Source organism: Parasteatoda tepidariorum, chromosome 1 (assembly GCF_982258835.1).
Source record: "Parasteatoda tepidariorum strain Cologne lab strain chromosome 1, Ptep-v5.0, whole genome shotgun sequence".
Taxonomy (NCBI): domain Eukaryota; kingdom Metazoa; phylum Arthropoda; class Arachnida; order Araneae; family Theridiidae; genus Parasteatoda; species Parasteatoda tepidariorum.
This window is the reverse complement of record NC_141755.1, coordinates 51,137,036-51,162,715: the sequence shown is the minus strand read 5'-3', so window position 1 is coordinate 51,162,715 and position 25,680 is coordinate 51,137,036. Positions and strand designations below refer to the sequence as shown.

Genomic DNA, 25,680 nt, shown 5'->3' with positions numbered 1-25,680 from the left:
TGTTTATTTTGCTTTGTTGCTCGTTATATACGGGTGTTTATAATACGCATAAAAAGTAGAAATTTGCTTGTTTTTTATTATCTTTGTCGTCGAACTCCACACCTTTTCTGCTAATATTGGTTTGGTGTAATATTATTTCGATATTTCATTATTCCGTGATGTAATGTGTATCGAAAAATTCTAATTTAAGTAACTGTATTGTAGTATACTGAAGCACAGCCATAATCTTCTATTTAGATTTCTCATCAAAAACAAATAAATGAATAATTATGTTACAGTGGCCATTAAAGAGTAAGAATTATTAAAAACATATTGTAACTACACAATAAATTGTGCTTTTAAATTTTCGGCAATCAGCAAAAGTCGCCGTCTACTTTTTTTCTAAATTATTCTAAATCACCTTTTGATGTCCTCTGATGAGTAAAAACCTCGATGAAAGGCTTTAACATACAATCTATTATGATGCAGCTCTTCATTTTTATAGATGTTATAAACATTTTGCTGAAAAAAAGGCTTTGAGAAACTTTTTTTATTTGATGAATATTGCCATATAGATATTAAATAAATAAAAAACAGATGCTTTGTGACTAAAAACAGAAACTAAATAAAAAAAAAACAGATGCAATTTTTTTCAAACAAATAACGTTCTCTAAAAATTTTATGGTAAATATTTCAAATTTTTTTTTTTTGGCTTATAAAAGTATCCTGCTTATTAGAAGTTCAATTAACAGGTTATTCAACAAAAATTTTAACCCTTTGATGCAGGTGGGATACCGGTGTCCTATTTATTTTGTTTTCTCATTCTCTAATTACAAACAAAAATATATTTTTGTATTTTTTAATTACTAAAAACCATCTAAGAGCTATGAAAAAATTTGTTACATTATGGGAATTAAATTTGTACTAAAATGTGAAATTCAAAAAATTTGGATAATTTTTTTTTATTCATAATTAAAAATTCTTCAATGATCGATTTTGTAAATTAAAGAAATTTCAATGTTGAAAAACACTGTTTTGACCCTTTTGACCTAGAATACTGCAAAATATTCACGCAAAAAAATATAAAAAATGTGTTTCATAAAAATTACGGTTAAAAAAAATTGCTAATGTACTTTTCACATAACAGACGGCCAATGTGTAGTTACTTAAGCATTTAAAACAATATAATGACTGGAACCATTTAGCAAATGCAAAAACTTATTACTTTTGCTCATTGACACTTTAATGAAAATATTTTATATATAGTAAATTAATATACAATTGTAGCTAAAAATCACATTTAAATACCATTTTTTTCTCCAATAAATGAATCCAGTTTTAAAAGAAAAAAATCAAAGCTGATTAAAGGTGAATTAATGATAAAAATATTGAAATCATCGAATCATTTATCATAAAGGTAATTTCATGCTTGATTGGAAGCATCTTAAAATAGATTGATATCAGTACCGAAATCATTTGTTAAATATTTTAAATCATGTTTAAAAACATCATTTGTCTTCTTTCTAATTATTCAAAATGGAAATATCTTTCTTTTTATGGATTATCGGAGAGCATTTTCAAAGTTTTTCACTCAAGTTTCAATCTTGCATTCACGTATTATTTTAAATCCTGTTTTCAAGTATATATTACAAAAAAATAATAACATAATAATATCAAAATTAAAATAACTCAAATGTTAAATAATGAATATTAAGTATTTAAATATCAACAAAATATTTGTTGTATATATGATTGTATATTGAATAATATTTTCTAGATGTCATTTTTCAACGTATTTTGAAGGTTAAAAAATTTAACATATTACACCGGGAAAAAATTATGAACAAAACTACCATAATATGGTAAAATGTATCGTGTTTATGGCTCTAAAGGAACAACAAAAGATTCGGTAAAATTAACAATAAAAAACGGTTTTGTAATGTATGTAAAATTTGGAAAATGTAGTAAAATTTGGTAATTTATTATGATACTTTAAAGCATGGCAGAAAACTATTTATTCAGATAAATATATTTTTCAGTTTTGTTCTTTTTATTAAGTGTGATATAATAAGAACTCTGTCTTTGAAAATGAGAATTTCTGGTAAACTTTCACCATATGAATGAAAACACTACCAAATAAGTAATTTAAATATCGTATATTTCGGTTTCATTAACCATAATTCTAGTTTTTTTACCAGAAATATCCTTACCATATAGTACAGTAATTTTACCAGAATTTTTTTCTCCGTATATTCAGTCACAATTTTTCTACTTATTTTTTTATTCTTGTTTGTGCTATCAGCTGATCAGCAGTAACGAAATGTAAGCCTCAAATTCCTCTAATTTCCTTTAAAAGTAAAAAAATTACAAGTTTTTAGTTGAAACATGAAAAATTTAATTCGTTTTAGTTTGAACAGGTATGATGTAATTTGATTTTTTTTAGACATATAAATAATGTAATTTGCTTTTTAAAAATAAAAATAATGTAATTCGCTTTGATTTTAAATAATAATATCTCTATCATTAAACCTTTTTTGCTAAAAATGGAAAAAATGCTATTCATTCTTATTATAGATCGGAATGATAAAATCCTTCAATCATCTGGAATAATATACTGTCTCGTGAATTTTAAGACTTCATGATATGAATATTAGTTTATATTTAATACTACACTAATAAAGTTGAAAACGATTTATAATTGAATAAGGGTTTTTGCCTGGTAAACAATTTGCTTATGAATGAATATTTTAAAATAAGAACTTTTCAATTTCTAACGTGTTTTATTTGACCACTTTAAATACTGAAGAGAAAGTGAGAATGCGAAAAGAATTCCGATTCCAAATCGGTTGGCGAAAGTATATTGTTTGGCGCTAAACCTTGAAAAAATTCAACGAAATCAAATGAAAGAAAGACACATAAAAGAAGGTTTAACATTTAACAAAAATAAGTTTTTTTTGCATTTTTTTCTTCTACTGAGTGATGGTAAAAATATTTTTTTTCAACGCTTTTGTGACTTGACTTTCAAATGTCGTTAACAGCGTTACCCTTAATTGCCTCTTCTATTGTGACATTATTCAATTCTTTACGAGTGATGCCAATTCCGGAATTTCATTCTAAATTTTTCCCTTTCCCATTTATTTTACTGACCCTCTCCATCCGGGGCACTCGATAGCCCTCGTGACGCAACAACGGAAATTCTTTTGAAAAAAAATTGCACGGAAACTTTTTGTTTCCTCTGTATTCATGGGAAGAGATGAGTTGCCGTACGATTTCTGTTGAAATATATACACAAGAATCGCCCTATTTTTCCATCTTCATATGACTCCACAAATGGATTACTATACGCATGATGTGTTTATTATTTGTCGCATAATGGTTTAAGTCAAGTGTCATTTACAAGTGTCACAGAATTTGTCAGTCTCTGCATTTGACCTTCATTTTGTTCAACGAGCAATTTAAAAGTAATTGATAGAAAGGATAAATAATTTTAAGAATTTTCAAGTGGTTATTACTCATTAATACTTTTACATTTCAATGAATATTGTTTTATGTTAGAGGTTGGCAGTAACCTCGGTAGCAAAACAATAATTTTTTGATATTATCGAAGCATACGATTTTTTTATGTACGATTGTAAAATAGTATGTTTCTCAAAGAAATTTTTCCCGATGTTTAGAATTTAAATTTTTTAAAAGTTGCTCCCGTGGACATGTATTTCCAAAAAAAAAAAAAAAAAAAAGACTAAGTTTAATTTTCTTGGAAGAGTCAAAGGCATGCATTTTAATTTTTTAAAGAAAAGGTAAATTATTTTTATTTTTTAAGTTCAAATATAGTGTTTACATTTTAATGTAATCCATACCATAACCATATTGCTTCATATTTATTCGTTAAAGAAATTAAAATTACGAATGAGAACGATTCTTAAGATCTATTTCGGAAGACCTTTATATTTTAAAAATCTTTTGATTAAATATGGGGACACAGTTATAACTTTTTATCGGCATGAAATTTCGAATTTCTTCTTGATGCACCCTGTAGTACAGAAGAAACCCGAATACGGCAGGGAGATTTTTCTAATCACCTCTATAAGTAATTACACTGAACTATTTTATGAATTTAAGATTAGTTCTTTTAAATTTTGAATTCGGGAAACCACTTTCCCTGATCACTTTTCACGGCTTGCTTTTCTTTTGTTCTGTTTGATGGAAGGTGAATTTTAGAAAAAATTAAAGTCAGTTTTTTTAAACATTACAAAGAATGAAGTCTAATCAATGCACTAAAACATTTTTGTAAATAAATATCGTCAGATAGATAATAAAATTGATTGGGTAATTACAAAGGCAATTCTAATAAAATCATTATATTCCATATGGCTAAAATTGTTTGTGTTTCATTAAATTATTTAAATTGATATTTCTTTCACGAAAATAATATCTGCTCAAAATAATCAATCAAATCAACAAATTTGTAAATAAAATTAGTGTCCGTAGTTTTAAAACAACATTTTAAATCTTGAAAGGAAAAAAATCATAGATATTTTCGATATCGGATACAACAATGCTTTTCCTGAAAATTGATTCATGATCTTTTTAACAAATAGTTGATAAAATCATTCAAAATTATTTAATGAAATAAACACTATATGTTTGTCATTTTCTGAATAATTCTTAAAACCTAGCAATTTACATAATCATTTAAAATAGTTTTTTAAACTAGAAAATTATTAATTTTTTTCTGAAGCTTTTAAAATTGCACCAATTCATTCAGAAAAAAATATATGGTCGACACAACCAGAATATGATGAAATTTATGATGGGTTTCTGTCTCTATAGGAACACACAAGAATCTCGGTAATTTTAACAGAAGCACTGCGGTAAAGATTTTGGTGAAATTAACAATTAAATAACGTTTGATAATCGGGGATAAAAATTTGGTAAATGTGGTAAAAATTGGTAATTTTATCCATTTATACGATATACCATTATGTATACCATTTTTTCGGTTAAATTTACGTTTCAATTTTGTATTTTTTACTAAATGTGTGGAGATAGGAATTCTAGTTTTCAAAACCAGAGTTTTTGGTAAACCGTTACCCTGTGAATTATCGAATGAATGGCTTTCCCTTATGTTTTGGTTTCTTTAACTAAAATTATGTTCTTTTTTTTTATCAAAAATGTCCTAACCATGCAGTGGAGAATTTTTATAAAATTTTTTTTCGCATGCAATGCTAAGAAGTTGAAGCTTTTCTTGTAAAATAATAATAATTATAACAATAAAAAAATAGAGTCGGTAAAATTTTTTGACAAAGAAAGCTTAAATCAGAAGTAATTAAAAAAATTTATTTCTAAAGCTTCAGAAACAACTGTTTATATTAATTTTATTTATTTTTATCAGAAATTAAAAGTGAAAAAAAAATCAGAAATTTATATTAACATTAAAGGAAAGCTGGAAATTAAAAAAAGGTTTTTCAAAACATTGCTCATGTTTGAAAATGGAAACGTCTACATTTTATTTCTCATCAATTATGTAGTCTTTTTGGTGAGCAAAACCATATTGACAATATTTCAACTTTATAAATACATTAATTTATAAAAAAAAAGTCCATTCTTAAATAAGGAACTACTATAATGAAAAATGATACAAATTTGTTACGATTGTTAAAGAAAATTCAAAATTAAAGTTCTAAGCATTTTTAGATTAAGATCCTTCTGCTTAAGATCTGATAGATCCTTGAATCCGTTGTTATGTACATTATTATTTCAATTACCTCTGAAAGACATTAGCAAGTAAACATTATTTGTTATTTTATTTTATAACAATGATTGAATCTATAACAAAGACTGGAAACTCTCATTGTTCTAAATTTATTATTAAAATCGTGAGAGAGCTTCAATACAGAAAAGAAACTACTCCTAACATCATACAATCGCTTAATTTAAAAATACTTGAATTTCCAGAAATACTTCCTTCTGGTATATTGAGCTAAAATCTTCTGACCCGATCTTTAGTAGAGCTATCAAAGTGAAAGTGGATTCAACAAATGATAAAGCCTTCCTTCCTCATCTTTCTTTCTGAAATAATTCTTTTTTCTGTTTTTCACTTTTAAAAATTATTTATATGATAATTTATTTCTTTTCAGTCAACTTAAATTAACATTTTAATTTGTTCTATTTATTGGTGTAAAAATACAAATATCATCTATTTCATGGAGGAATAAATTCTTGTGAAATTACCGTACTGAATGGTAATGACTTTTTTATGATAAAAAAAACCATAATGCTTGTATTATAAACCAAACTATATCATTCATTTCGTAATTTTTTCATTCACATGGTATTGGTTTACCAGAAATTCTGGTTTTAAAAATTATAGTTCTTATTACCACATATTTAGTAAATAATACAAAACTGAAAAGAAAATTTGACCGAGTAATTGGTCTTTATGCCATAGTGTATCATAATAAAATTATCTAATTTTTTCACATTTTATAAAACCACAATTTATTGTTTATTTTACCAAAATCACCTAATTACCGAAGCGCTTTGGTAAAAATTACCGAGTTTTGGTGTTCTCATAGAACCAGAATTAGAGCCAAATTCTAATAGTTTTGGCCATACTTTTTTCTGAGTGTAACTTTACTGAGAGGATATACTAAATATTTTTTGAGTAGTTTTAATTTTTTTTCTAGGTTTAAAAATACGCTATGTTTGAATATGCTTTATTATTTACTGCATTATATCAGTATTATTTATATTACCTTGAAAAGCTTTTTAAGATAATTATTTATTTAAATTTAATTTTTGTTGTAACTTGCGTTTTTTTTTAATAATACATGGAATTGCACGTAGAAAGTTATTATTTATAAATGTTCTCACTACTTTTAATTTAACATTTAGCTTTATAATCAAACTTTCATTTATACAAGATATGAGAGGAATCTCAATATGACATTACAGAAATTAAATTTCGATGCCACGTTTTTTAATGTCACGTTTGCAAGCAACATAAAATGTGCTTTGAGGCAAATTATTTAGGAACCATTTTGATGGCCTCAAATAAATTACATATTTGAATTTAGCGTTTTCTGATAAGATTTTATGTGCCATTTTCTCGTAAGAGCGCCTCGTAAGAGAAGGGGTTCGCATTTTTTAAGGTATCTATATGTCTATTTTTTAATAGAAGAGAAAAAAATGTGTAACCAAGATTATAAATTTGCTTTTTTTTGGAGCTTGCAAAATCTATTTTCTTGTTAGTCATATTCACAACCGAACCCTTCATACTCGTTGCAATTGATAAAATCTTGTAAAATAGAAGACTTAAATATAATGTTCGTCAATTTTACAAGGAAAATAGTTTCTTTGAGCTTATAATTCATATTTAACAAAAACCTGAAACTAAATACTGTGGAACCCATGGAAGGCCAAGACCATATTTAACACCTTTCTAAAAAAGAATGCTAGATATAAATGGGTGAAACCGAATTACTCATAATATGTAAAGGTGTATAATCACGACCTTTTCGAATTGGTTCGTAAATTACAGGCAATATGTAGAATTTCTGGTTTTTCAGCATTTTTTTCTTTTAAATGAGATTTTTTTCAATTAAAATTAAATATTAATCTGTGTGTAAAAATGTGAAAAAAAGAAGCAAAATTTAATTTATATATGTACATTTTCTGTGAATTGTTATTTGTTTAATATTAGCAATTTTGAAATATGTGAAGATTTTTTTCGAATTAATACAAACCCGTTTATCAGGTAGATGTTGATATTCGCTCATACTTTAAAATTAAGCCTCCAAATGACATCTAAGTATATAACTACATCGTGTAATATCCGAGAACGTAATTGATTTTAATTATTGTATTTTAGAAGTACTTGATAAATATTTTGCAAAAATTTAGAAAGTTTATTGCCATTGTTAATAAAGACTTTGAGAAACAATATATTGTAGCTACTTGCTACATTTTCTTTATTTAAAAGCTGGAAATTCGCAATTTGAGTATCTTCATCCTACATTTATACAAATCTAGTTTTATATATATATTTTTTTAAAATTTTATAACTAAAATTGTTAAAATTTTTTATTCTTTTGCAGATACGGCAGACGCAGCGTTCTAAAGTGGCTTCTTCGAGAGGCGAAAATGCCTGCGTTGGAGACAACGGCCACAGGCGCTTTGGCCCTCCACTATGCGGCGGCCAAAGGGTGCCTCGATTGTGTGAAACTTCTTGTCGAATCATGTCCAGAACTCAGGTATTTATAAAAATCTATTTTTAAAATGGCGTTTTCATTTCATAAGCGTTTTGAAATCATTACATTTTATGCTAAATATTTTGTTTATACAATACACACTGTGTTTTGTTTATATATTTTGTTTATACAATACACACTGCGTGTTCTAAAATCAAAATATGCAAGCTTAATTTGTAGCAGCAAAAATAATTCCTTATGCAGTCCTTTATAAATAACTATTACAAAAAATGAGCACGTTAAAATTTTTTAAATAATAATTCTTACGAAAGTGAAGTGGTAAGATATTACTTAATAAAAAAAACTTCATCGCTTCGAAAATATATAAATTGGAAATAACAGTCGACATGTTTCAAGCACTCAAAAAATTGCACCCATTTTCACAACTCGCCGCTTTGGCATGCCTTGAAAATTTATTAATTTTGAACGCTCAAAGCATAACAACCGTTATTTTCAACTTGTATATTTTTGAAGTGAATGAAATTTTTAATCAAGTAACGATAAAACGTTATTAGAATATCCGCTTACGGAATAATAAGTAAAATCTTAAAATATGTTCTTTTCAAATGTGTAAGCATTTAAAATTTCAATGTTTAATAAACAGTGGAAGAGTTTATGTGAAGAATTTTCTCTAATAAAACTCCTTTATAAGTTCTCAAATTAAAATTGAATCATTCACTTATTTTGAAAATTGAATAGCCCTGAAGTTTTAAAATTTTACTTCACATTTACAATGACTTACGCACATTATTTTAAAAATTAACATTGAATAGAAATAGTGCATGAATACATGACAAATATGACACCAAGCCCTCTAAAATAGTATTCTTCAAAACTATTCCTCTAGGCACAATGACACCCACTGACGCAATACAACCATGATAAGAAAAAATGTCAGATTTCAAAGAAAAAAAAATACTATGGAAAAGTATAAGTTCCAAATTCACTTTGAAAAGAAAACAAGGTGCTTTTTATTGGATCAGAATTCTAGAATGTGGTCTTAAATACAAATATCATTGGGAAACCCTTCTTTAAAACATTAAAATATCACTCCTAGGCGTTCTAAAATGTCGACTCTGAATTCCTTCAAAACCATCGACAGGTTGTTACGAAACACCATATCTCAAACATAAATTCATATGTGGTGAAACCCAAAAATAAACCTGACAAGAATTCATAACAATGAAATTCACTTCAAGGGAAAGCTTTGACTGATTTTTCACCTCTCACAATACACACCTCACAATCGATCACGTTCCATTCCAAAACAATACCAATTCCATCTTCATTGAGGAAATGAGGATAAATTTGTTTCTTCTTTTTCTGTTAGGCTATTAGCAAAGTGCAAGACCAACCCTTTTAAAGGGAATCGCATTGTTGTCATTATAGAGATAGCCTAATGAAGCTCGAGCGCTTAATGGCCCTGACCCTTTTTTGACATTTACTTATCAAGAGACAAAACTTTTTTTTTTTAATCACAGCCAGATGTCTTATTGTAGTTCTTAAGAATAAGTGCGATATGCGATCTCTATCTCTAACAATCTCTATCTCTTACAATCATTCATTAGCCTCGATCATCTCATTTGAATGAATGAGCTTTCATTAAAGGGGCAGGGTGGGTAATTGTTCAGGTCTCTCGGCTTGAGTCATGCTAAATATAGCGACAGAAAACTGATTTTAATTGTGATTTGAGTCACATTTAAATAAAAAGATTGAAACTTTGCATGGATGGTATAAGTTCATATCATCTTTCTCATATCGAGGAATCTTTCGATGGCAGAGAATTGCTTAATTTACTTTAAAAAGGTTTAACTGTTTGAAGTAGATTCAATTGCTTCAGAAACTGCTAATAATGATATAAATATTTAAAAAAAATATCAAATTTTTAATATTTACTAATGAAACATATTGTGCACGGAGAAAATAAGTTTTGGAAAAATTACCTCACTGTATGGTAATGACATTTTTGGTAAAAAAAGAAAAAAAACTATAATTTTGGTAATAAAAACTAAAAGATACGGTATTTAAACCTTAAACCATCCATTTAATAATTTTTCCGGGCCTGTAATAACGGTTTACCAGAAATTTAGGTTTTAGAATTTGAGTTCTCATTACCCCACATATAGTAAGAAATACAAATCTAAAAAATAAATGTAACCAAATAAATAATTTTTAAGGCATGCTCTAAGGCATCACAATAAAAAGATGGAAATAATTCTATAATAAAGATGGAAATTGATTGTATAAAGAATTTATTATAAAACTATGTATTATATCCATGAATTCTTTCTGGTGTTTAAATTAACTTCTGTTTCACAAAGTGGCAATAACTGTTTTTTGATTACATAAAGAATTAACTATTGGTAATTGAAGGTTTTATTCAAAGGAATTTTTCCGTTGCTTAAAAATTTCTGCTTCAATCAATGACGAGAATTTCAATATTTTGGTTGTATAAAGAATAAGTTATACGTCACTGTTTCTTTTCCACGAATCTTTCCCGATATTTTAAAATTTCTGTTTCAAATAATGACAAGAATTATTTTATGCCAAGAACTGTTTCCTCACATCTCCTCCATCTTTTGATTGCATAAGGAATTAACTATTGATAATTCAAGGTTTTAATTTAACGAATCCTTTCCGTTGCTTAAAAATTTCTGTTTCAAACAATGATGAGAATTTCAATATTTTGGTTGCATAAAGAATGTTATACGTCAATGTTTTATTTAAACGAATCTTTCCCTATATCTTAAAATTTATGCTTCAGAAAATGACAAGAATTATTTCATGCCAAGAACTGTTTCCTCACATCTCCTCCATATTTTGATTGCATAAAGAATTAACTATTGATAATTCAAGGTTTTAATTTAACGAATCCTTTCCGTTGTTTAAAAATTTCTGTTTCAAACAATAACGAGAATTTCAATATTTGGGTTGTATAAAGAATAAGTTATACGTCACTGTTACTTTTCCACGAATCTTTCCCGATATTTTAAAATTTCTGTTTCAAATAATGGCAAGAATTATTTCATGCCAAGAACTGTTTCCTCACATCTCCTCCATCTTTTGATTGCATAAGGAATTAACTATTGATAATTCAAGGTTTTAATTTAACGAATCCTTTCCGTTGTTTAAAAATTTCTGTTTCAAACAATAACGAGAATTTCAATATTTTGGTTATATAAAGAATAAGTTATACGTCACTGTTACTTTTCCACGAATCTTTCCCGATATTTTAAAATTTCTGTTTCAAATAATGGCAAGAATTATTTCATGCCAAGAACTGTTTCCTCACATCTCCTCCATCTTTTGATTGCATAAGGAATTAACTATTGATAATTCAAGGTTTTAATTTAACGAATCCTTTCCGTTGTTTAAAAATTTCTGTTTCAAACAATAACGAGAATTTCAATATTTTGGTTGCATAAAGAATAAGTTATACGTCACTGTTTCTTTTCCACGAATCTTTCCCGATATTTTAAAATTTCTGTTTCAAATAATGACAAAAAATTATTTTATGCCAAGAACTGTTTCCTCACATCTCCTCCATCTTTTGATTGCATAAGGAATTAACTATTGATAATTCAAGGTTTTAATTTAACGAATCCTTTCCGTTGTTTAAAAATTTCTGTTTCAAACAATAACGAGAATTTCAATATTTTGGTTGTATAAAGTATAAGTTATACGTCACTGTTTCTTTTCCACGAATCTTTCCCGATATTTTAAAATTTCTGTTTCAAATAATGACAAGAATTATTTTATGCCAAGAACTGTTTCCTCACATCTCCTCCATCTTTTGATTGCATAAGGAATTAACTATTGATAATTCAAGGTTTTAATTTAACGAATCCTTTCCGTTGTTTAAAAATTTCTGTTTCAAACAATAACGAGAATTTCAATATTTTGGTTGTATAAAGAATAAGTTATACGTCACTGTTTCTTTTCCACGAATCTTTCCCGATATTTTAAAATTTCTGTTTCAAATAATGACAAGAATTATTTTATGCCAAGAACTGTTTCCTCACATCTCCTCCATCTTTTGATTGCATAAGGAATTAACTGTTGATAATTCAAGGTTTTAATTTAACGAATCCTTTCCGTTGTTTAAAAATTTCTGTTTCAAACAATAACGAGAATTTCAATATTTTGGTTGTATAAAGAATAAGTTATACGTCACTGTTACTTTTCCACGAATCTCTCCCGATATTTTAAAATTTCTGTTTCAAATAATGACAAGAATTATTTTATGCCAAGAACTGTTTCCTCACATCTCCTCCATCTTTTGATTGCATAAGGAATTAACTATTGATATTTCAAGGTTTTAATTTAACGAATCCTTTCCGTTGCTTAAAAATTTCTGTTTCAAACAATGATGAGAATTTCAATATTTTGGTTGCATAAAGAATGTTATACGTCAATGTTTCATTTAAACGAATCTTTCCCTATATCTTAAAATTTATGCTTCAGAAAATGACAAGAATTATTTCATGCCAAGAACTGTTTCCTCACATCTCCTCCATATTTTGATTGCATAAAGAATTAACTATTGATAATTCAAGGTTTTAATTTAACGAATCCTTTCCGTTGTTTAAAAATTTCTGTTTCAAACAATAACGAGAATTTCAATATTTGGGTTGTATAAAGAATAAGTTATACGTCACTGTTACTTTTCCACGAATCTTTCCCGATATTTTAAAATTTCTGTTTCAAATAATGGCAAGAATTATTTCATGCCAAGAACTGTTTCCTCACATCTCCTCCATATTTTGATTGCATAAAGAATTAACTATTCATAATTCAAGGTTTTAATTTAACGAATCCTTTCCGTTGTTTAAAAATTTCTGTTTCAAACAATAACGAGAATTTCAATATTTGGGTTGTATAAAGAATAAGTTATACGTCACTGTTACTTTTCCACGAATCTTTCCCGATATTTTAAAATTTCTGTTTCAAATAATGGCAAGAATTATTTCATGCCAAGAACTGTTTCCTCACATCTCCTCCATATTTTGATTGCATAAAGAATTAACTATTCATAATTCAAGGTTTTAATTTAACGAATCCTTTCCGTTGTTTAAAAATTTCTGTTTCAAACAATGACGAGAATTTCAATATTTTGGTTGTATAAAGAATGTTATTCGTCACTGTTTCATTTAAACGAATCTTTCCCTTTATTTCAAAATTTCTGTCTCAAAAAATGACAAGAATTATTTCCTGAAATTTTTCCCATATTTTGATTGCATAAGGAATTTACTATTGATAATTCAAGATTTTGTTTAAATAAATCCTCTCCATTGTTTAAAAATTTCTGTTTCCACTAATGACGAGTATTTCAATATTTGGGTTGTAAGAAGATTTAATAATCAATACGTCAATGTGCAATTTCAACAAATCCTTCCCGATATTTAAAAATTTCTATTTCAAAAAATGGCAAAAATTATTTCAATATTTTGATTATAGAAATAATTAACGACCGGCACATCAATTAACGTTCATTACTTTTAATTCTTTCTACAAATTGATTCAAATATAATTCTAAAGTGAAAAAACTGTGAAATCGTTGTCCCCAAACCATCATATCCTTATACCATTAAAATTGATACCAATAGCTCTCGTCACGCCAGAAATAGTTGTAGAATCACTTAAAAAAAATTCTCGCAGTAATTGGAACGTAAGATGCTGTCTGGATTAATAACTATCACACAATTTCATTCTGTTCAGATACCATGCGATTATTTGCTGCCAATGAATGGAAGGAAATATCGTTTTAATGACACCTTTGGCGACGTAGAATGAGTGCCATAGAAGATGCTATGCATGAGTTACAGTTACAACTAAAAATATCCGGGTTTGTGGGATTAAACTCTTGCCTATAAAGATTGGGGCATTCATAAATGTATTCTCTTAGAAGTGAATATTTAAGACATTCTTATTGATATAAATGTAGTGTGTTATTAATAATGTTTAACGATATTAACATAAAAATAGCAATAATATTTACTGGAAATGCTCCTTAAACATGAAACCGCTAATTGATGATTCAAAAAGTATTAAAAACAGGGTTGTCTTCCGAAAAAAAATAATTTCGATCATGATTTACGTGATGATTAGCTGCAAATTTTAAAAGCTGATAATTTAAATCATTTAACAATAAGGTTGAACCAAAATATATATTGTAATCAAATTTAGAAAAAGAAAGATGACGTGGTTCAACTTCGCAAGTTTAAGGAGGTTACAAATATATTTATTTACCCGTTAATTAGGCTTTATGTGATACTTTTTAAGACGTATAATGCAATATTTAGCATTTTGCTACCTGAAGATAACTCTACAGTTGTTTCACTTAAGCTATTTAGTTTAAAATGTGTATATTTCTTTGTAATTTAATAACATAATATCTTTCATGTATATAAACTTTTGCTTGGAACATTTCCAAACAGTTTCCTCATCATTTGCTGATTAATGAAATTCTTTTTATATAACTTTATAAATAACTTTATATAACTTTTTTATGTAACTAATATAGGTTTTATATAACTTTTGAAGTAAAATTCTATTAATTAAAATTGATTAGCTATTTTTAGAGGTTTTATATTGTGCTAAGAGCATTTAGTAAACTTTTAATTGTATTAAAAATTATGAGTCATATTCTTTCTAATTTGTTTTTAGATATGACGCGTTACACACTTATACGCAGTGAAAAATTCTAGATCAAATTATGGGAAAAAACGGCACTCAGGGTGCCGATTCTTTTTACCGTAAAATTCATTTACCGTAACATATTACGGAAATAAAATTTTGACATACCGTAATTTTTACAGTAATAATTATAGTAAAATCACTGAACCCTTCCGATTAAATAAATATTTCTGTAAAAATTACGGTATAATATTTGCGGTATAAATGGAGTTTACGTTAAAAAGATGTACAGATGATAGATTGTACAGATGAAAGTACCGGTACTTTATACCGTAATATTTACTTTATACCTTATGCAATTCGATCCAAAATTTTTTATAGTGTAGTATTAGTAGTTGACTTTATACTAAGTTTATAAAATAGCTTTGTTTTTCTATTTTATACCTTTAAATGTACCTTTAAATGTACTTTGAATTATAAATTTAAGAGAAAATAAAATTCTAAAAATATTTTCTTTGAATGAAACAAGAAAGTATTTTAGTAAATTTTTCATTAACTATTTAGTTAATTCATAATCAATAAAAAAATTCATAAAAAATATGTTTATGAAACGATGTCAGAGCGAATGTTTTATCATAACTGTTATAATCAATGCTAGATTCTGCAATGCTTATTTTATAATTTTTTTTAAAACTGAACAATCCTAGATTTGGTGAAACACGTATACTAATTGACGCTAAAGTATTAAAAATCACTTTTTAAATCGTTTATAATAGAAATAAACATTGCTAAGGATAATTACTTAATACAAGGATCAAAAACTGAGTAATAATTTATCATTTTAACGTATTTGTGTTGAGTTTTTTTAATCTATATTTCGATAAATTTATCTGCTAATATTTTCAGGCATTAAAACTAAGTAAAACATTTGCGTAAGACATATCACGTAATTGACTCCATTACAATTCTTTGAACAAAAGCTCTTTGAATTGACAACAAATATATATCGCCTCCATTCCAAGAAATAAAGATGTCTTCATAAAACAAGTGAATAGAAATGTAATAAACTTTTTTTCGTTAAATAATTATTCTCACCTTTACTCCTGACCTCAAACTGAAAATATAGTTTTTATTAGAATGCGTTCATAAATTGGATGTTCAGTTTTTTCTTCTTATTATGTCGAAAAATGTTTTACGACTTTTCATTTTTGGGATGTCCCTAGGGTTGTATGGTGCAAACCGCCAATGAGAATCAATTTTATAGGTTTTTATGTGCATCTAGAGTAAGGCTATAGGAAGAACCAGATATGGTTGTTTTAAACTGGTTCTGCCCTGAAAAATGACTTTTTATCGAGTTTAATTGGTTCTTTCACCCAAAGTCGTGATTAAAGCTACTGCTGATTGAGTGTCTGGGGAAACACATTAATTTTTTAAGATGACCAATGGTTCTTTTTTTTGGCATCAACAGTTTTTTTTTTTACCTTTTCGCCAGTTAAAGAAATTAATTTGATTTGTCTCCTTAATTGATGCATTAATTCCTTTTTTTTTTCAATTACAAAAATTATTCCGAAAAAAAAATTTGTATTTATTTTTGTTGTTGAAGTGTAAGCAAGATAATCATTATTTGTTACTACTTTAAATTATAAAAATATTACTCAATTATACATTTTATTTGAAATAAAAACATAATTAAATATTTGTATAAAAATAAAATCAATCTATTATTAAAATAAAAATTTTATTAGACTGTTTTCTGTGAATATTTTTTGATGATAAATATATTTCCATGAAATTAAAGATGGAGAAAACTTAAGTAATCGTTAAAAAGAAGAAGAAAAAACACTTAATAACTCAATAAAAAAAGCCATATTGTTCTATGACTTAATTTCTATAGTGTTTTGCATTTAAAAATTAATTTTTCCAACAAACTAGCACTTAGGTTCATAATGTTATAGACTATTATCTTTATTATTATAAAAGTATTTGTTCTTTATTCCTTGATAAACAATCATATTTATTAATTTTCCTAATTTATTTTATCAATATTTTATTTAAACTTATGAAATATGTATGAAAGAAACGCATATTTTCTATATAAGGTTCCTTTTTTTAAAATTTTCATCACATTTTACTTCAATACGTAATATGTTCAATATGTCATTTTACTTCAATATGTTCAATATATCTCCTGTTTAAGTAGTAATAGAATAAGATTCATTTTTTCTTTAATTTTTAATTGAGTAGTATAAAACGTAACAGGAATATTTTTCAAAAGCTTCAAGTTAAAACTAGGAGAGAAATAGACTTAAGGAATCGGCCAGTGGATAAAATAGAGAAACAGAGTTTCCTCAATAATCTATTTTTGAAATCGGTGGACATTTTTTCCTAAGCACTGAAGCTTTGATATTATCTGAATATTGCTCACTTCTTCTAGATAGAATTGACTGGTCATTCAATGAAGGAATTATATTTCTCTTTAAGAACAGCTTATTTTATAAGCCATAATACTACCAATTTTTTTTTTTAAATCTTTAGTTCTATCGCTAACTTTGGTTCTCTTCCGACAAATGATTTTTTTCTTATTTCCTTTAAAAATTCCCTAAGTCATTCTATCTACCATGAGATTTTTTTTGAGGAATCCTCAAAAACTAATTAACAACAGCAAAATTTTCAAAATTTTCGTATGAAAATTTTGTAAAATATTCTTCAAATTTTTAATTTATCTGCTTTAAATTTGAATAAATTATTATTTTATTATGTAATGTTATTATGTTATTATTTTATAAAAGTATTGCCCCCCCCCCTCTCTCTCTCTTCAAATCCCATGTAACTCTTAAGTGCTAGAGTAACTGGATTTATTTGATTTATGTTCTTACAAATTTAAAACTTTTTAATATGTCTATATAATATGAAATGATAGTTGTATAAAAACCGTTTTTCACTGTTTTTTTAAAACAGTACTTCCCTGTAATATTTTTTTCTTATTTTCTTAGTAGTATTTTCTGCTTACGTTTTTTTAAATTAATTGCTATTAAAAATAAAGGGCTTATAACTAAAAGCAGTGTTCCTTTAAAGTAATCCTATGATATTATTCGATTATGTCACATTTTATGGTATACGCTTAAAAAAAATATAACTCTTTAGTTGTTCTACAATTATTAAGTTATATCTATTTCTATAATAAACTTTATGTAAAAATGTGTTTAGATAACTTATGCAATTAAAATAATAGAAACAAAATTGCAATATATTTTTGAGAATTAACTTTTTGCATTATTATTAAATAATTTCTTTTGCGAAAATCATTTAAAGAGCCATTAATCACTAATAATTTAATCATTTAATCATACTATAAATATAACTTTAATAGGAATTTCAAAAAGTAAACCGTTGATTAGGTTGCAAAAGTAACAGATCACAATGATTAGGTTTACTTATTATACCAATGGAATTAGAATATTAATTTGTTAAATCAAATCGAAATTAATCGAATATTTAATTTTATTCTAACACCCTGTTCTTTGTTAAGAAATAAATGGGATTGCTGAGCAATCATGAGGATGGAGAAGGGGCGGAGTCCCTAGTTTTAAATAATTTCTCTTCGGTTTACTTTTTTTTGACAATTTTAATACTCAAATATAACGTTGCCTAACCCAAGGGCGAAGTATGACCTTGCCCAAAACATAGACGTCTTTTGCAAGGAGACTTCTATATCTTTTAACATCGTCTTCTTAATCCTTTTCAATCAATTTCGGTTTTAGGGCACCCCCCGGAGACTGAAAAAAAGTTGTTGTAACCACCTTAGCGAAGAATCCAAAATCGTGACATACAATTATGGTCGCTGCTCGAATTAAAAAAATGAAGCGGAATTTGAGGAAGTTGCATTGGATGATAATAGGTTATAAACAAGGATATATTTTGAAATTATCAGCTTGCTGCCTTACCTTCGTTCTTTATGCCCTGATGATATTTTTTTTATTGAAATTAAAATTTTGTTTTTAAATCATTGTCGTTTATTAGTGATTGAACTGGATTAATTTTCCCTCACTATCAAATCAGTCAAGTCGATTTGACGTTTCTTATAATTATAACATCAATCATCTAAGAAAAATGATGCCACCCAAAATATGATACTTTTGCAATAAAATAGGCGTCGTTGCATTGCCTATTATACCATTTTGAAGAATTAAGTAAATTGATCCAACATTATTGTAAATGTTTAAATAATTATTACCGTTTAAGTGCCGAATTAAGAAAAAGTAAATTAAATAACTTCAAATTTGATAAATTCACTACTAAAGAGCATCCAAAGACAATTAAAAAATGAAGTTAAAAAAATTAAGTGCGTTCTTAACGATGGTCCATTTTTGAGGCATGGCAAGACATTTTTTACTAACTGTGGTTAAGATCGTTTCAGTTGTGTTACATTACTATTTTCAATAGGAAAAGTTAGGTTTTAAACTAATATTTTGACATCTTAAGTTTAAAATAAAATTTTGAATTCAATGCCTAACATAAAGTTTAATTATTCCTTTAAGAGCTTTTAAATATTGCACACGTACCTCGAAAAATCATGTTAACAAACAGAATAAAAATTTACAAATTATATCAAATTTCTAAAATTCATAAAAAAAATAATCAGTTCTGAAAACGGACCAAACTAAAGGCAAAAATTATATCATGATGTAAATTTTAAATGCATGAAAAACAATACTGGATATTGTTCTGGCTCATTAAAATCAAACTCAAACTTCATGTTCCATTTTTAAAACAATGTCATTTGAACAGTTAAAAATTGATTTGCTTACCTATAAGATACAGCAATTTTATTATTCCCCCCCTCTAATTTCAAGTACTCAATAAAATTTGCCGAAGAAACATTTTTTGAAGTCTTGTGTATCGGATGTCAAAAAGTTTCTCAGAATTTCGAAAATTAATTTTAATAAAAACAGCAACAGAAGGCGATAGAAATGTGTCCTCTTTTTCAAAATTAGTAAACAAAAACAATTGATTTTTAACAATAATATTGCCCAATAAAATTTTAATAGGCTTTATCTCTAAGGCAACACGGTTTTTAATCAACCATTTATAATTTTGAAAAATATAAAGATAAAACAAATTGCTTCTCTAAGGATGTGCATATCTTGGCAACAATAAAAAAATAGACTTCCTATTTAAAATTTAGGTTCAAATTTAGCTGCCTTGCAAATGATTAAAAGTGTTTTACAGTTGCTGAAATAATAAGTAAAACATCAAAATTTTTAATATAATAGAGTTCGTTGACACGTAAAACAATAAAGCTCTGTTGTAAAGTGTGATGTCTCAATTTATACTCATTAATGAAAAACTAAAAGTATATGTTAAAAAAATAACTACTTAAACTTTCACTTTCTTCGAGTAGCATATTATTCTCCCACAGTATAATAATTGGTTTTCATACCTGACCAGAAATTGAATACAAGTAAGAAGGAAACTATTACACATACAATAAGGGGAGAATTTTTAATTTACATTAGAAACGAGATGAGAAGGAACAACACGGGAGTATCAAAAGAATATAAATCTGCCGTTCTTCCCACCCTCCATTTTGCAATGCTTCATGAACTGTTACCAATCGAGCATTCACCTGAAGTCTTTATTCATAAGAAACTGAATGCATTTTTAAAACGAGTTGCCATTTGTTCTCGCCTAAAAAACTAGATATTAATTGAAATGCTAAGATTGTTGGATAATATTTAAATTGCAGACGATATTTTTTTTTCTCTTGATTTTCACTTTTTCTTTCAAAAACGTTTGCGTTTTGCATTAGAACTTAAGCTCTTTCCTGATTTATTTTCTTCGTAAATATTGCTTTATGTGATTTATTTTTAATAAATGGTGGTAAAAGAAAGCTTTAAATAATTTATAGTAAAAGAAAACTTGAAAATTATTAAAATGTTATGTCGTTATATTCTTTTTTAGTGACAAATGATATTATTAGTTTTTTTTTATCCTTCTCAATTACTCTTCTGTGTTTTGTATCAATTACTCCTATGTGTTTTTTTGGTAATTTTAATGTATCACCGTAAGCTGATGTATCACTAATGTATCACTCAAGCTGATAATTTCAGCTGTATCACTTTATTTGTTTATTTGCAAAAATATACTATGCATGGTAAAATGAAATAATCTGTTGAATATCGTTCCATTGAGATTTTAGCTTTGTCGCATTGTTATTGGAGATTGACTTCGTTTAACCATTTTGCGAGAAAAAAATTATAAAATTCTTTACACTAAAAAGAAAACTGTGTTAATAAGATTCTAAGCAAAATTTAGAAATGGTTAGGCAAAAAAAATCTTACGTTGTTTGCTACTTTCTTGCTAAAAATGATTGACAAATTCCATAGCTCGATTTTATGGAGATAAACTTTTCGAATGATAGGATTGGTTGCATCTGGTTGCCTTTTCTGTAAGTTGATCATAGTGTTGACATAATAGATACCCAAAAGTAGACGGATGTCATATTAGTGTCCACTTATCATTGGGATAACTATGGAAGAGTTTTGTTGACTTCTCCTTCTAACGGTTTCCACGGGGAAGTTGAATTTATCCTCATAATAGATTCGTGCATTTTTCTTTGTGATTCAAAATTATAAACCAACGAATATAAACGTTTAGAAGCCATGCATTCATTTTGTGGAGCTGATGCTTATCAGCTGTTTTAAAATTTAAAAAAAATTAAGGTATTCTATAATAATATAAAGCTAAACATCAGTTTGTGGATTAAATCTACCGTCTACCTTGAGTATATGCATTAAGCGTGATATTTCTTACGATGATATTGGCCATCACACTTCATAGAAAATTCTGTGATTTTTCGTAATAATTTAACCAATAACCAGTCAAAATGGCAGCTATCATAAAAATTCTCTTTTTTTATTTAATGTAATTAACAGTTCTGAGCAGTGAATTTTGGGATTTTGACGTTAATATTTTTAACCTTACAATTTGAATCCAACTGAGAAGACAACAAAGATAAACTCGCTTTAGTGAAAAACCTTTTTAATGCAGCTAATGTTCATTTCAATTACATCAAGAGGAAAAAAATTATTGAAACCTCAACCTATGATCCATTTATTACGGGATATATTTTGATATTTCACCCAAAATGATAGACGATTAGGAAAATCAGTAAATAGAAAATAGAAGGAGATAGAAGTATATGGTTTACTGCGTTCTACTAAGATAACTTAGTAATTTATCTTCATCAATTTTCAAAATTATTTACGAATTTCATTAACAGATGGCATCGATAATTTTATTTTATTTCATAACCGCCGTTGACGTCGAGCAGCTGACCTAATTCTGAGTTTACGACTATCAATGTTCAACTTCATAGCCTTGTAATTACGAACCCAATGCAGAAGACAAGGGAGCTCCTGGATCACACGTTGGGACAAATTAGCCTTCGTGGAGGACTTTTCATGGAACCTACCTGCATTTTAGTTACATTGAAAGGAAAACCTCCCACAGTTAGCCCAAGAGCAAGGGGATTCCAACTCATGATTCATCTATCACTGAGGATATTCGCACCGCTAATTGAAGAAAACTATCAAACAAAATTTTCTAAACAAACATCATTTGCAATAGCAACGTTACTCAATCTACTGACAAAATTAACTGATTCCTATATGCATATTTTTGACTGGGAAGAGCCACCACATCAAGATTTTTGAAATTGAATTAGAAATTTTGTGTGAATAAATGACTTATGAAATTGACAAGCCAAACACAGAACGAATGTGTACATTTCAAACTCCTTTCATATTTCCTCAATTAATTTTTCAAATTGTCTAATCATTTGGGAGAACTATAAGAATCAATCAACCATCGTCCGGATTCAAACCTTGATCGTTAACTCTCTAAGCCATCTCGGTCTGTAGATAGCCTCTTCTGACCTATTTTGGTATCAAGAGGTACCAATAAAATTATTAACACTCATGCCTCTTGTTAAACAAGTTCTATTTGCTTAATTTATTTCGCCAAATGAAAGCTGTTTGTTGGTGTCCATTATTTTTTGACTGTTCTTACTCCTGGGATCACGGAAGAATTGTTCTGTGAAGGGATGGAATTGGAAAATAGTAATAAAGTTAGAATTCGAATTTGCATGTTAAATGGACCGGATGCCCCGTCTGCGTGACAGGAAAAAGTGACCAGAATCATAATTAATGTGCTCCCACCCATTTTCGTTCTATTGTTCTATTACCAATTCACGGAGGATGAGCGATGATAGGTTGCGTCGTTCTTGCTTGTGTTGTTTTTTGCACGAGAAATTGGAACGTTTTAATGCTTTTGTATTTGGAGATTTGCGTGCATCATATTACGTTAGGAGGGTAGGAGAAATTATTTTGTTTGTTTGGAGATTATGTTTGTATGGAAATTGAAAGGTGGTTTTCTTATTTGTAAATAATCATTAGTGAAGTTAGATTTTGAAATTTGTATCTGAGACCATAAGAGACAGCATTTTTAAAAATTAATCAATTCTCTTGAAATGCGGGAGTAGAGCATACAAAACAGTAATTTTTTAACTTTAAAATATACATTTTTATGCAATTATGTTGCTTAGATTAGACAAAAGAGCTCCACTCAAATTAAAATTTCATAATTTTTTTGTAATTATTGCAACTGGAATATGTTTCTTTTAATGTTGTCTCAGAAGTTGACGCTTTAAATAAAGTAAAAAAGAGCTCATGGTAAATAACTATGCATAATTTTTTTTAAACATTTTTATTAAACTTATTTAAAATTTTATTTTTTAAAAAAATAGAAAAGCGTTAACAAAAAAATTGCTTTCAATTTTTTATAATTTTTTACATAAACAATAATTAAAAATCGTTTTAAAATCATTAATTTTTAACATTTCTATTTTTCATCATTAAAGGAAGGTTGCTTATAATAGGTCAGTTAAATAAAATAATCCGTAAAATCAGCAATTTTAGCTTAGTTTTATACACGATAATGTAATCATTACTTTTTCATACTATGCACACCAAGATGCAATCGTTTTTGTTGCGAAATGTTAAGCAAGTAATGGAATTCCAAAAATAAGTGCTATTACTACAATGCAGGGAATTATACTCACTTTCATTGAGGCAGACAGTTTCTGTGACTGGTGAATCATTTTAGTACCAGTCATCTTAGAATCATCTATGAATCACCTTAGTACCAGTCAGTAAGATATTTCAAATTCTTATGAACAGGATTTTTAAAAACGAAATTCTGTTCAGAAACTAAAGTAGATATGAAATATTTCAAAACATCTTCTGATGTACGGTGTCAATCTAGAAGAATTCAACAAATAATAAACAAATAAGATCATTAATTATTCATTTAATGAACAGATCAGATGCATCAACAGTTTAGCATAAAACATCAAAAAATTACAAAATAATCCTCATATTCGAGTTACCAGAACATTCATAACAACTCAAGATGGTTTATTCAAGACAAATAGTAGTCAGTATGTTATATGTCCGTGAATTCGGTTATAACAACCAGTACCTAAATAGTGTGGGGATGACGCAGTTTTAAAAACATTATCAGTAACAACTAAAATACTATTAATACCTCACTGATGTTCATAATTTTTTTTTTTACATAATTATGAACTTTAAGAAAAAAACGAAAAGAAAAGTTCAAAATGTGAGATTTCTTGCACAAATTTTTTTTTTTAAACATTAATTAACTCTCGATCGATTCTGTGATTTTCAAACTTCATAAAGTATTCTAAACAGCACATAATTCAGTTATACCAGTACCTAAATAATGTGGGGATAACGCTGTTTTAAAAACATTATCAGTAACAACTAAAATACTATTAATATCTCACTGATGTTCATTTTTTTTACTTAATTATGAATTTCAAGAAAAAAATTCAAATAAAACAAAAGTTCAAAATTTGAGATCTTTTGAACAAAAAAATTGTTTAAACATTAATTAACTCACGATCAAGGCGGTGGTTTTCAAACTTCATAAAGTATTCAAAACAGCACTTTGGGTCAATATCTATAAACTTTTGGAAATGGTCAAACGATTTATCCGCCTTCATTTCAGTTACCTTCTTATCTTTTTTTTTCAATTCTTCAAATGTCTGAGTTTTACTACCTAATTACTGAGGAAAACTTATATTAATTTATAAGTTTTGTAGATAAAAATGCCTTATTAGTTTTATTGCTTTATAATGTAAAACCCTAAAATTCTTCATAACAATCGTACGCAGTATTAAGAAAGTATACAAATATTATTAATTCTGAACTCAAAAACCTGTCTGAAAACAGCTTTTTCTTCCAAATGGATTGATCTTTCTAAGTCTTCAAAATAATGTGTCATTACAATCTATAAGTATTTATATTTTGTCACCTCATTTTTGCTTCCCTTTTTCCTCCGTCTTGAATTGGAATGATTTTTTGAATACTACAATTAATAACGAAATCTATTAACATCGAGTACATTATAAACAAATTAAACAAAAAAAAATTATTTATTATTTCATCCAATTATATTTTACGGCAGTTAGGTGCTAGTTTTATTAGCCACAAGTGCAATAAATTTTCATTGGTTCATCCCTTCGATTTTTGACACTCAATGAGTTCAAATATGGTTTATGAAAACCCCCACAATGAAAGGAGTGGAAACTTCCTTAAGGAAACATAAGTAAATCATATCTTGTATTCATGAATAAAAATAAACTCTCCTAAACAAGTGTATAAATATACATGCTTATGTAAAACATATCAATTTAACGCTTGTTTATGTCGAATGAGTGTTAAGAAAGTAT

The 25,680-nt window shown here is 27.3% G+C and overlaps 1 protein-coding gene across 6 annotated transcripts in view; it reads left to right on the top strand.

Moving 5' to 3' along the window:
- Nucleotides 1-25,680, top strand: part of f (espin protein forked) — a 274,759-nt gene that overhangs the window by 174,785 nt on the left and 74,294 nt on the right. For all 6 annotated transcript variants that reach the window (XM_043049623.3, XM_043049573.2, XM_043049683.2 and 3 more), the window contains one exon: nucleotides 8,076-8,231. In XM_043049623.3, the coding sequence (XP_042905557.2) occupies nucleotides 8,076-8,231 (156 nt within the window). The remainder of the gene's footprint in view (nucleotides 1-8,075; nucleotides 8,232-25,680) is intronic.